Source organism: Kogia breviceps, chromosome 8, assembly GCF_026419965.1.
Source record: "Kogia breviceps isolate mKogBre1 chromosome 8, mKogBre1 haplotype 1, whole genome shotgun sequence".
NCBI classification, from domain to species: domain Eukaryota; kingdom Metazoa; phylum Chordata; class Mammalia; order Artiodactyla; family Physeteridae; genus Kogia; species Kogia breviceps.
The window spans coordinates 29,303,247-29,317,347 of NC_081317.1; the positions used below are offsets into that span (position 1 = coordinate 29,303,247).

Here is a 14,101-nt window from a genome sequence, read left to right on the forward strand (position 1 = left end):
TGCCTGTGTTTTTATTGGGGCTCCATTACATAAGTGTAATTGATTGATGGTCCATGTGGTTGATCTCAAACTCCGGGTACACTAATACCACATGACTCAAAGCCCCCACTCTGAACAGTGTGGTTGGTATTTCTGGTGAGGCCAGCCCCTGCCCTAAGAGTATTGAGTGTGGCTTGTCCCACCCTAAGGTCTGATGTTGTCAACACTCTTCCTAAACATCGATTGCCTTCCGGAAGCTGAGGGCGAAGGCCAAAACTCTCTTTGGGCAAGGCCAAATTCTTTTCCAAACACTAAATAATTAGATGCTCTTAGGCCAATAGACTATCTTTTTTGTGTGTGTATGTGGTACGCCAGCCTCTCACTGTCGTGGGCTCTCCCGTTGCGGAGCAAAGGCTCCGGATGCGCCGGCTCAGCGGCCATGGCTCACGGGCTTAGCCGCTCCGCGGCATGTGGGATCTTCCCGGACCGGGGCACGAACCTGCGTCGCCTGCATCGGCAGGCGGACTCTCAACCACTGCGCCACCAGGGAAGCCCTAGACTATCATTTGATATGGTTCTTATACACTTCTCAAAGTACATTATTTTTCACAGACTTGATTTAGTAACTAAAAAGGAATATGGAGTTCTTTATAATCCCAAATTAATTATGCATCCTTTATGAGAAGTTTAAGACACCAACTGCTTTGATAAGCAGTGAATATTAAGCATTGGGAGGCAGATTGGAAAGAGCTGGAAAGAGCACTGCACTAGGGTTACAAGACTTGGTTTTAAAGTAACTCCAGCTCTTGTTCACTGTATGACCTTACACAAGTCACTTAGCTGCTTTGAGCCCCAGTTACATACCTAAATTGTTAGATGGATGTCATCTTCTGGGGTTAAGTGAGAATTGAATGAGCTAAGCTATAAGGTGCTATATTGATTTTGTTATCTTCTGGCTGGGGCCAGAGTTGTTCATGTCATTTGGTCTGGTGTTGGTCCTATTCCCTGTGCTAGGAACAACATTCTCCTTTGCTTATTTGAGAACTTTTTTATGCTTTAAGATTGAGCTTAAGCCTTTTCTACTCTGCGAAATCTTTCTTCTCTGGTATCTCCTGGCAGAGTTTTTCACACTTTGTGCATATCTCTTTATGTAAGTATCGTACTGTATTTCATTTATCCAACACATCTGCCTTTGGCCAGATCCTGTTTCTCAACAGGAAAGTACTATGTCCTGCCTAGGGAGGTATATCATAATCCCAGGGTTCGGGCAGGGGAAGGCGTGTGTCCAGTGAAAATATGATTGACAAGAAGAACTCAACCTCATTATGAGAATAGTCACAGTATATTTAATTTATTTCACAATTTTAAATGACCCTTAAGGAAGGTGTGAGATATTATATTTATTAAAATTGGACATTAGTTGGAAAAAAGATTGGGAGTGAGTAAGTATGTCATGCACTGGAACTGTCTTATTTATCAGTTTATATCTACCTTTTACTTATTATGTGTATGTTGTCTAACACATAATAAGTACCTAGTCAATGTATATGGAATGGAAGGGAAAAAGAGAGTTTTCCTAAGAAAAGTTTGGTAATAAAAATACTTTTGAGTTCCCTTTTTTATTTTTTGTGGTACGTGGGCCTCTCACTGTTGTGGCCTCTCCCATTGCGGAGCACAGGCTCCGACACACAGGCCCAGCGGCCATGGCTCACGGGCCCAGTGTGGGATCTTCCCGGACTGGGGCACGAACCCGTCTCCCCTGCATCGGCAGGCGGACTCTCAACCACTGCACCACCAGGGAAGCCCCTTGAGTTCCCTTTTTCCTTGTCTTTTTTTCTGCTTTTACTCTTTCTTTTCCTCTTTCTCAGAGAAGATATAATTTTTTTATGGTTGATCAATCAAAATGAATACAATGTAAGACTTTGTGTAAAATCCCATGAAGAATTGAAGTGGATGCTACATAAAATATGTATTTTTTTTCCAGTTCTTCCTGTTTCTACCACGTTTGGGACTTTTATTATAGTCTGCAGGAGATTGAAGGGAAGCGGGGAAGGGAGCGATATTGTTGAGGGTGTCTCCCACTCTAGAGAACTATTTGAAGAACTGGAATGGATTCTCTAGGAAATCCTCCTCCCTAGAAAGTGCTGGGTAAAGTGTTAAGTTCATCGCTTGCCATCTCTGTTCCACACTTATGATACTACACCATTGCCCTCTTTTTAACATGCTCTGTGCCATATGTTGGTTCTTTTAGGATTATAAAATACATATTTTAAATTAATTACATTTTACTCTGGCTTCTTGCTGGTAACTTTGAGGGAGGCTCTTTAATTTGACTAGTAACAAGTTTCCCACCTACACCTTGGTGAGATTCCTTCTGTTGAGGTTTCCTAGAGGAAGTTAATTTCATCAGCAATATGAAAACCTCAACCTTGAGGTTCTTTCCTTCTAAACCTTGGGGCTTTTCATATCTTTTGGCTTTTGGCTGTTATCCACAGATTTAATGAAGAAGATTTTTGGAGCAAGACCCAAAGCTCTTCTCCTCTCTTTTTAATAAAAGCAGTTTATTCTTTATTCCTTTCAAGCTTTAACAAAATTAAAAATTTCTTCTACCTTTTAAGTGAGTTATTTAAAGTTATTTCTATTTAGCCATTTACTTTATAATGTTTATTGGTTTTTACTCTGTACAAGGCACCTGGGTATTTCCTGAATGAGCTACAAAGATGTATGAGGTATGGATTATGTGTCCAAGTAATTTATATTTGAAGAAAGATACAAAATAAGTATATAAGAATAAACTGTTAGATATCCAGAAAAAATGAGAAAAGGGGCTACATGAGAATGGTTATCACATTTTGATTTTTGATAAGAAATTTTACTATTTGATAAGATGAGATTTCCAGGAAAAGTATTCATATTCATTCTTTATTTTTCTTCTCAGATAATGGTTCTGGATCTGGAGAGGGAGGTAAGTTTCAAATACCCCTTAAAAAGCATTTTTTTTCTTTCACTTTTTAAAAACAGCCCTATTGAGATAAAATTCACATACCATGCAGTTTGCCCATTGAAAATATGTAATTCAATCACTTTTAGTATATTCACAGAATTGTACATTCATCACCACAGCCAACTTTAGAACATTTTCATTACCCCGAAAAGAAACCCTGTACCCCTCGGATATCACCCCCAATCCCTCTATCCCCCTTAGCCCTTGGCATTCTTTTTTTCCTACATTTAGTTTTCATTATAGGTTTCGTTATAGGTTTGTCAGACAAAGGGGAAATGTTGCTCCTGTTAAACTGAAGTTACACCAAGGTGCCCTCTCCTTAGGATCATCCCCAGATGATTTTAGCTTGGACCAGAGTATATGTAACACTCTCCCATCCCTTGCTTACAAATTTTTGCTCATAAGGAATTTTCAAGGTACAATATTTAAAAACTGTTTGAAAAACTAATATTTGGTAATTCAGTTTACTCTGAATTATTAGAATTGAGAATGACTGATCTATTTCATGGTCTAATGAGGCTGTAATTCTTAATGAGTATCCATGTATGCAAAGTAAGTTTGAGGTGCTCTGGGGATGCACTAAAAGAAAAAACATACTCTGGTAAAACTCACACGTATGCAAATGAAAACTACAGTTGTGATCCTTTCAGTACTATCTGAAACCTTACTCCACCCTTCTATATTTCATAGAATCCTAACATTTTAGAGTTGGAAGGGACTTTGAAGGTCACCTAGAGAGTAGAAGAACTGTTCTGAGAAAGAATTTCAAGGATGACAGTTTGACCTTAAAAAAAAAAGATTTAAACTGTCCAACAATAGAATTTAATTTAAATGGACATGTTCAAGCAGAAACTTTGTGATCATGTGTGAAGGATGAGATCATAAATTCTGGATCTTAGAGCTGGAAAGGACTTTAAAGGATCATGTGGTCCAGCCCCTGTGGTCAGATATTCAGTTAGGAAACTGTCATTGTCACTATATTAAAGAAGTGGAAGTTGATCTCCAGATTTGCTTATATGGTACATACAAATACTGGATATCTTGCCTTGAGGATGTTGGTTGTTGGCAATTTTTTTTTAGGGAGTATGAGTTAGAAAGGCTAAGTGGTTTGCTCAGATTAATATACAAACTTTAGTGAGCTCATGGTGGCTGTATGATTTCTAGATCTCATTATTTTTCTGAGGCCTTAGAAATACTTAGGATTATGCTCCCTGGAATTGTTTTGGGAGTATTCATTAGAATTTGGGGAGGATTTCTACTTAAAGTGTAGGCAGACACACAAAATGGCAAGTTTGGTAATAGTACCAAACAGGCACTTAGGTTTGTGTGCTTTCCTTAGAACATCTACTTTGCTGATTGACATCCCCTCAATAAGGTGTGCTTTCCCAAACCAGACTGGGAAATCCCTTGAGTAAACTGTAATCCTTAAATTGGCTTCAGAACTGATCTCCCTGCCCAGTTTGAGGTTATCAGGATAGGATCCACTCTAGTTAAGACCCAGAAGTATAGGGTTCCCTAAATGTGGGATATGAGCTGAGTTGGGGGCTGGTGGTATATACACTGTTGTTTTGTTCTGGGTCATAGGAGACGCATACCCTTCTGTATTCTGGGTGTTGTTGGCTGTGCTAGGTGGTAAAGTAGAAAAGGGTAAGTCCTTTGTAAATAGACCCCTTTCCTTTTTAAAATTTGGAGATAATTTTTTTTTTTTTTTTGTGGTACGTGGGCCTCTCACTGTTGTGGCCTTTCCCATTGCGGAGCACAGGCTCCGGACGCACAGGCTCAGCGGCCATGGCTCACGGGCCCAGCCGCTCCGCGGCATGTGGGATCTTCCCGGACCAGGGCACAAACCCGTGTCCCCTGCATCAGCAGGCGGACTCTCAACCACTGCGCCACCAGGGAAGCCCTGGAGATAATTTTTAAGGCAGATGTGAAACTGATGTGAGGAAAAGGTAGTGGTTAGACTCTGCTTTGTTTAATCACTTATTTGTTAACCAGGATTGCACAGGCTATTTCAGTAAGGTAATCACTGGACTAAATTTATTGCTCATGTTTTTTTTTTCTCTCTCTTATTTAATGTTATGGTAATTCTTTTAAAGAATCAACAAAATCTGGCATACTTTTCCATTGTGCATAGGTTAAGGGATTATTTTTCTAGCCCCAATACATTTTTTTTTCACAGAGTATGTTGTACTCTGTATTGACAACATTTTTGGACTCAAGCATTGATAGATTTTTGGAACTGATTTTTTTCAAGAGTTTGGTTGGGTACATTTTCCCCAGAAATAAGATAATGGCTGCTGAAAACATGAAGCATATCTGGAAAGGATCCCAACTTTTGGTTGAAAATTTAATTTTTCTTTTTAAACAGAAGAGGAAGGGTCAGGGGCAGAAGTTCACAGAAAACACTCCAAGTGTGGACCTTGCAAATATAAAGCTGAGTGTGATGAAGATGCAGAAAATGTTGGGTGAGTTGATTGAGGGAAGGGGATAAACTTACTTGGAGGTTAATTATCAGCATTATTATATTATAGAAAGGTATCATCTAATTTGCTTCTGTGTATTTTGTGTGTGCCGTCTATGTTTTTTTGTTTAATGCTAGTCTATTGGCTTTTAAATTGATATAATACTATAACTATTTAAGTGTTTTAGAATGGAAATCCATTTATAATTTTTTTCATTTTACTGCTACCTTTTTTTCACTGATAGTTTTACATATTTTATACCAAGTGCTAATTTTATTCATCAGAATTGCTCTTATTTGGAATTATCTTACTATTATATTTTTAACTAGTATCAATGATAAACAGTTTTTCTTTTTCTTAACTTGAATTTTTATACACAAACTTTTCATGTATTTCAGTGTATTAAGAAAAATTCAAAACATTCAAAATTTTAGAAATAGTAAGTAAATATTATATAATAAGTAAAAATTATTTCTGGAAATCTCAGCTGCACTGCTTGACATTTTGTTATATTTTCTCACTCATATTCAGCCTTCACTAAGGTGGGTTTTGTAGCTGGATAGAATTGTCTGTCCAATTTCCTGTGCACTCCCTGTGAGAAGGGTGTTGTTTGGTGGAGTAGTAACAATATAGAACTCATCAACACAGTCATGTTTGTTTCTTCCTTTCATCAGGTTTCTGTTTGTTTATTCCCAGTCTTAACCTTCTTTCAATTCTCTGTGGTGCTTGCTTTTTGCATAGTTGATTCTAAAAGCTTTAATGCTGTCTTTAGGACCTTATGTAGCACAAATGGATCTTCTTCATTTCCTTAATTTTCCCTTAGTGCATATTTTACACTTATTTTATAGAGATTTGCACGTTCTTTCTTACTCATATGCATTTTCACTGTGAATTTCCAGACTCATGTTTTATTCAGCCCTTAAATGCCTATTTGAGCCTTTTACTGATCAATGGTAGTATGGTTTAATTAGCATTTATGCCTGGAATGAGTTTTACAAATCAGAATAACCACATTTTCAGTATTTTGGTACAGAATCACTTATTTGTCTGGCACTTGGTAAAATTAAATGTCTGATAATTTACTTGATATATGTTTGAAAGTAGGTGAGAATTGGCAAAAGACACGGTCAATAAAAAGTGAATCCAGCAAACCCTGAGTTTGCTCTGTTTCTGCATATTGGTCACTTGGATTGACATGTCCATCTGTTTCAATCAGAGTGGATTGATTTGTAAGAACATGTTTTCCAAAGTAGATTTTGGCCTGTAGAACATGAGAGAAATGATAGCAATGTGGACTTGCAGAGAGAACAGGTAATAGGTATTATGTACTGATGATATGCATGATGAAACACCAGCATCTGTGTGTGTGTGTGTGTGTGTGTGTGTGTGTGTGTGTGTGTGTTTGTATTTTTGTAGATATTTAGTTCTTTTCAGTATTTTTCCTCAGGACTGTTCTATAATGTTCAGATTCAGAATAGCTGTCAGTGATTGATTGGCTTGATCTGTTGTTATTCCTTTGTCAGTACCTCTCTTCAGTCCTATTTTTTATATTTCTCTGCTTTCATTTTTCATCCCTAGTTGAAAGAGATAGAGATCTTTTGCTGGGAAGTAGAATGGATTCTGTGTAGTTTCAGAGGTGGCCCTAAGCATGACATCTATATGATAAAATACACATCTTTCTATGTACCCCTTCTCTTGATGGAATATGTAGCCTATGCCCAATCAGAGCAACTCTGTTGTATATACTAAATTCATTTTGTGTGTGTCTATTTGAGAACTTGTAACTGCTGTTCTTGCAGGTACAGGCTCTAAGCATCGGAAAGTGGGCATAGACCAGGGGAGGGCTTACCGATAGTAAGGAGCATGCAGGCTGAGGAGCTTCCTGAGGAGCACATGGATAGATTGGGACAGGCAGCCAAGACCAGGCTAGGAAATTGACGCAATAATAGGAGAACATTAAGGAAGCAAACTGTACCTTTACCTAGAAAATAAGTACATATATACATAGTAATAATAGATATTAAGTAAAACAAAATTCTATAAAGTAATAACCTGTACTAAAAATAATGTACTCTAATATTTTCCATACTGATTATGACCTACAGTTAAAAAAATTGCTCTGTAATGTAACTATAATAGATATTTTATTTCATGTTACATTTTTAGGTATGGGTATTCATTTTCATTTAAAACAATATTTTATCTTTTCTCATTTTGAAATGTCTTTCCTATCAAAAGAAATGCTATATATAACCTATCTGGTTTCCAAAGGGCAGCTAATCTTTCTTTTTCCTTTTGTAGTTGGTTAATTTATTATTATTATTATTTTTGTGTGTGGTACGCGGGCCTCTCACTGTTGTGGCCTCTCCCGTTGCGGAGCACAGGCTCAGCGGCCATGGCTCACGGGCCCAGCCGCTCCACGGCATGTGGGATCTTCCCGGACCGGGGCACGAACCCTTGTCCCCTGCATCAGCAGGCAGACTCTCAACCACTGTGCCACCAGGGAAGCCCTATTATTATTTTTTAAAATTTCTTTTTTTATTGAAGTATGGTTGATGTACAATGTTGTGTTAGTTTCAGGTGTATGGCAAAGTGATTCAGTTATACGTATATATATCTATCCTTTTTCAGTTGCTAAAATCTTTCTCTTGCTTTACAACTCTTTCTTTTCTTCATGTTAATAGTAGGAAAAAAAACTGGCTATTTGGGGGAGAGGATAAATGGTACCATGTAAGTTAATTTTCTGCTATTAAGAGAAGTGTAGTTTTTTATTTAGCCATTTAAATAGAAATTGATTTAAATATATTGTCTTAAACAGCATACAAAACATATTCTAACATATTCTTAGAGTCATATATTGTATAGTTTGTTACATTTTTAAAATGCTGTTATATAGATTAGTTTTTCAGCTCTTTATGACAGTCTGTCCAGTGGGTAGGGCAAGGAAGTATTATCCTGATTTTACTGGGGGAGCTGAGCTCAGAAGAAGCTGAATGGCTTGTGATCAAGCAGCTGAACCAGAACACAGGTCTCATGACAAGAGATGTATCTATTCTGTTGTGCACACACGTGTGTAATACGATGATCTTCTCAGAGGCCACTGATGTTTTTAGTGGTAGCTGTTTCATGCCTACTAAAGGCTCCATTCTGCTTTGTGTTTTGGGTTCTACATTGTTTTATAAAAATGATTTTTCTTCTCCCATGTCAGGCTCTTCGCTGTTGCATCTGGGTGCTGTCAGTATGCCTTGTCAGTGATTCTGACTGTAGATGACTCCAACTTATTAATTGCCTCTCTGCTTCCCTGAAATAGGAAACAGTATGCTTGTAGAAACTATATCTAATGTAGGAATAAATTCTAAATGTAAAATCAGAGTAAATAGGTTCTTAGTGGAGTGTATGAACTTCAGATATTACATGAATTTTGTCTCTCTTCTCTGCTCAGTGGCTATTTTATTTATAATTTAAATTATTTTTGCTTGTGAGAGGCTTTTTTCCTCTTTCTTCCTGAAGCACACTGTGTCTCTCTAATGGCATCGTGGGGCTTTGCATGGGTTTGTGATGGCTATCTTCACTGATGCTTACCTTTTGAATTTATACCTAGAGCGAGGTAGTTGAGGTTCCAAGAAATTTGACTCCCACATGGGTGAGGTTTCAGTATTCCACTGCGACCATTGTGACATACAGTGGCTAGACTTTCTGCTTAGTCTTAAAACTTGGAAACAATACCTGCTTTACAGAAAATTGTATTTCTTAAACTACATAATCGTAGCAACCACACCCCCCTCTTTATCTAAACAGTATTTCTAACGTGTCCAAGGCTGAGGTTATTGCTGCAAGATAGCCCTCAGCTGTTTGTCTGGACAGTGGGACCAGATAATAATAGAACTCCTTCAGCCAGGTAGACCTTTTATATACCTGACCTAAATCCCTGCCATGAACGATTTGAATAGTCTGTAAAATCATCTGGCATAATGTCAGTACAGGTGAGTTATAAAAAACCTCCAATTATTCCTTTGAACTTTGTCTGCCATGTGCTTTATGGAAATTGTCCCTGCTCTTCTACCACTTTGATGTCAGTCATTTTGGAGATGCTGTTTCCCTTTTCCCCTGAGTGATGTAAGCTCTCAGAGTTGCTCAGAGAAAGAAGAATCATGTAGGTGTGCAGTATGACAGACAACGTTGAGAAGCAGTTAATTCACCTGTTGGACATCTTTGTCATTTATGGTACCATTTTCTGTTTGGACATAGTTGCTGGCCACTATCACAGTCTGATGAGTCTCTCCCTCAGAATGTGGAATGAAATTTTTTGTTTTTTTGTTTAAACAGAGAGAGTAATGCTGTACATCTGTCGTCTCCATTAATGTCCTCCTGTCTGGAAGTTGCATATACTTTTTAAAAAAAGAACAACCAAAGGAGGACTTTTCTACCATTATCTACTCTTTGCTTCTGATTTCCTCCTAATCAGAGATGACAGTAATTTTCATCATTTAACATTGCCTGACTCTGGATATTTGGAATCTAGACTTTTAAAACTATTTAGGTTTAATAAATTTCTACCAAGACCCCTTAGATTACAATGGAAAAATAATTGTATGTTGTCCATTATGCTCTGATAACAGGAAATAAACACTATTAAATATTATTTTATACCAAGTATAACCCAGATGTTAATAATGACAGGCTCATTTGTCCAGAAATGCAGAACACAGTATCCCCATGGCCTCCTGCAGTTTGCTGAATGCTCTGTTACTCTTTGATGATTTGCCTGTGTTACTCTGTCTGCCTGAAGTCCCACCCCCGTATACCTACTTGTTTAATTCCTACTCTTCTTTCCAGCTTGGATGAAGTATGACTTCAGCAGCTCTTCCTAGCAGCCTCCCTTGCTGTTTCTGCAGTCCCTATGAGTTAGGTGACTAACTCTGTGTTCCTCCCTTGGTCTTGAGAAAAACAACCTCCACATAGCACTTACACTGTTGGGATCACTAACAGATTCTGGGCTCCCTGAGTACAGGGACTTTGTCTTGCTGGTTTCTACGTTGGATGAACTTGCCATAAGGTTGGGTATCTTAGGGTCCTTCTACAGGTCTTGTTGAACTCGTGGCAGTTCACACAGGGCTTTCCTGTTCACTTAGAGCCACACAAAGGGTCGTTGTGATGGTTTAACATGTGTGAAAAGGACTAGTAGTATTGTGAGGAATTTGTAGCAGGTGAACTTGTTGCAGTCTTTGTTAGGTGTTTATGAAATCTAAATAACTTCACATGAATTAGTGTAAGCCAGTGTTTTCCTAACTGCTAAATAAAACTTACCATATGGAGAAGGAATGACACTTTCTATGTACAGTAAGGGGAAAGGAAGAGACAGGATAGATATTTTTCAATAATAATACCTTTCAGATGTACGTAGTATTTGATGATTTCAAAGGGCTTTTTACAAAAGCTTATTTGATTGTGTCACCAGTGTTTGAGGTATTATCACTATTATTAAAGACTCAGAGTTGTGATTTGCCAAAATCCTAGAGCTAAATCAGAGAAGTCATTGAATTTATTCATGTATGTATGTATGCATTCATGCCTTTGAAATTCATAGTGTTAGAAATTCAAAAGCTGTAAAAAGCTTTACAGTAAAAGGCCTGTTTCCCACCCCACCCCTGATCCTCAGCTACCCAGTTGTCTTCACTAGAGGCAGTCACTGTGATCTGTTTCTTAATCTCCCAGAGGTATTTTTTGCATGTACAAGCAGGTATGTACATGTATTCTCTTTTTTCCCCTTTTTTAAACTAATGGCAGCACGCTATACATACTGCTCTACTCTTTAAAACTTTTTTTGTAAAATGTACATTTTGCATACAGATGTGTTTAAAACATACACATGCAATTTAGAGAATACTACACCTATATACCTAACACTTAGGGTACAAAATAGAATATTGCCAAATTCACAGTACCGAGTGTTGACTTAGCCGGCACTGTTAGATGAAGGCTTACGGAAAAAGACACATTGAACAGTCTCTGTGTCAGAGTCTGACTTTTGGCTTCCTGGTTTACAAGATTTCCTTCTGGGGAAGTGGGTGGGCAAGACCCTGAGTGTTATGGGGAATGTCATAGGGCTCATAGTTGAGACATCTGGTAGGATTCTCATGTCACCAGGTATGGATGATTGGCAGAAATGTGGTCAGAGAGTGGACTGCTCTGTGTCTTCTACTTCCAGTCTCACTGGAGCTGACCTCCAGCTCTCAGGAGTACGTCAGTTAAATGAGTGTGCTCGTTTGGTTCAGGTAGTTGACATGAAGGGGAGAGCAGGAACTTCATCAAGGCAAGTACAATTAAGAATCTGAGGGCTTCCCTGGTGGCGCAGTGGTTGAGAGTCCACCTGCCGATGCAGGGGACACGGGTTTGTGCCCCGGTCCGGGAGGATCCCACATGCCGCGGAGCGGCTGGGCCCGTGAGCCATGGCCGCTGAGCCTGTGCGTCCAGAGCCTGTGCTCCTCAACGGGAGAGGCCACAACAGTGAGAGGCCCGCGTACCACAAAAAAAAAGAAAAAGAAAAAATAAAGAATCTGAGCCAGGCTTACCTGGGCATTCTGTTCTCTGGCTAAAAAGAAGGCAGTAGGCATCTTGGTAATGGCATCTAGCAATACAACTGTCCACAGAGTGAAATTATCAATATTTCAGTGTGGGGACCTCCCTGGCGGCTCAGTGGTTAAGAATCTGCCTGCCAATGCAGAGGACATGGGTTCGATCTCTGGTCCGGGAAGATCCCACATGCCATGGAGCAGCTAAGCCCGTGTGCCACAACTACTGAACCTGTGCTCTAGTGCCTGTGTGCCGCAACTACTGAGCCCCCATGCCGCAACTACTGAAGCCCGTGTGCCTAGAGCCCCATGCTCTGCAACAAGAGAAGCCACTGCAATGAGAAGCCCACGCGCTGCAATGAAGAGTAGCCCCCACTTGCCACAACTAGAGAAAGCCTGTGCGCAGCAGTGAAGACCCAACACAGCCAAAAATTAAACAACAACAAAAAATTTCATTGTGGACTGGTTGCCCTCTTAATATAGCTGTCATCTTGGAATCTTCCTTCAATGTTGTGTCTTTTCCAACAACAATCAGTTCTCCAGTTCTCCTTCACCAACTGGGTGTCCTACAGTTCATTTCTTTTATGCACTTCTTGGAGTCAGCGCAGACCCTACAGGGTAACGGCTTAGACCCACAAATTGCCCCCACTTTAGACACCAGCTGCAAATGAGGTTCCCTGAACTTCTGCCCAGGATACTACAAATCTGGAGGTTCCTAAGACCTCCCTTAAGTTTCTATAATTTGCTAAAGTGACTTAGAATTAAGGAAAGGGCGGAGTCATCTCATTAGCATACAAAAGACTCTTTTGTCAAAGTTCTAAGGGTTTTAGGAGCTCTGCCAGGAACAGGGGACAAAGACCAAACATATTTTTTGTTATACCACAAGCATCATCCTAGAAATTCCTTTACCTCTCTCCTACATAGGATATCCTGTTTCTTGCATTTTTTACCTTTAACTTTTTTGTTTTACTCTCCCATTTTAGTATATCTTTCAGTAGCTTCTTGAGAAAGGGTACAAGGTGAGACCTTATATTTAAGGTGTTTTTATCCTACACCTAATACTTGACTTATAACTTGGTGAGTGCATAATTCTAGGTGGCAGATAATTTTCCCTCAGAATTGTGAAAGCATTGCTCTGTTGGCTTCTAGCTTCCAGCTGAAGTCTGAAGCCACTCTGATTCACCGTCCTTTGTATATGATTTGTTTTCTCTCTTCGAAGCATGTAGAATCTCCTTTTGGTCCTCAGTTTAATGAAATTTCACAGTTCCTAGAATTTTACTGACTTCTGATTTGAGAAATTTTCTTCAGTTAGTTCTTTGATGACTTCCTTTCCTCTGTTTTCTATTTCTGGTGCTTCTGTTATTTGGATGCTGGACATTCTGGACTAGTCCTTTAATTTTCTTTCCTCTCCTATTTTCTATTTAGAAAAATTTTTGCTGTTTTTTTAAATTTGTCATTTCTCCTGTACTTTTTAATTTCTAAGAGCTCGTTTTTGTCCTCATGATGCTCCTTTTTCATAGCATCCTATTTTTGTTTTATGATAGCAGTATGTTTTTGTGGCTTGCATTATTGGTATTCTATCTGCTATAAGGATGAGGTTTTCTTTTATTCATTTTTATTCAGTGAGTTTTAATCTGTTACTTTAATTTGTTTTGGGGGTTATATGGCCTTATAAAATGAATTAGTAAGTGTTCTTTCTATTCTCTGGATGATTTTGTGTAAGAATAGAAATGTCTATTTATTGAATGACTGGAATGAATGTGTTCATGAACTCTTTTTAAAAAAACGCCTGGGGCTTCCCTGGTGGCGCAGTGGTTGACAGTCTGCCTGCAGATGCAGGGGACACAGGTTCGTGCCCCGGTCCAGGAAGGTCCCACATGCTGCGGAGCAGCTGGGCCCATGAGCCATGGCCACTGACCCTGTGGGTCCGGAGCCTGTGCTTCGCAACGGGAGAGGCCACAACAGTGAGAGGCCTGTGTACCACAAAAAAACCCCAAAAACAAAAAACGAAAAAAAAAACACCTGGATCTGGTGCTGTCTTTGAGGGACATTTTTTTTTTTTTCTGTGGTACGTGGGCCTCTCA

The 14,101-nt window shown here is 39.1% G+C and overlaps 1 protein-coding gene across 2 annotated transcripts in view; it reads left to right on the plus strand.

Annotated features, from left to right (window-relative positions):
- Nucleotides 1-14,101, plus strand: part of TMEFF1 (transmembrane protein with EGF like and two follistatin like domains 1) — a 95,450-nt gene that overhangs the window by 44,775 nt on the left and 36,574 nt on the right. For both annotated transcript variants that reach the window (XM_059072847.2, XM_067041081.1), the window contains exons 4-5: nt 2,918-2,944; nt 5,352-5,448. In XM_059072847.2, the coding sequence (XP_058928830.1) occupies nt 2,918-2,944; nt 5,352-5,448 (124 nt within the window). The remainder of the gene's footprint in view (nt 1-2,917; nt 2,945-5,351; nt 5,449-14,101) is intronic.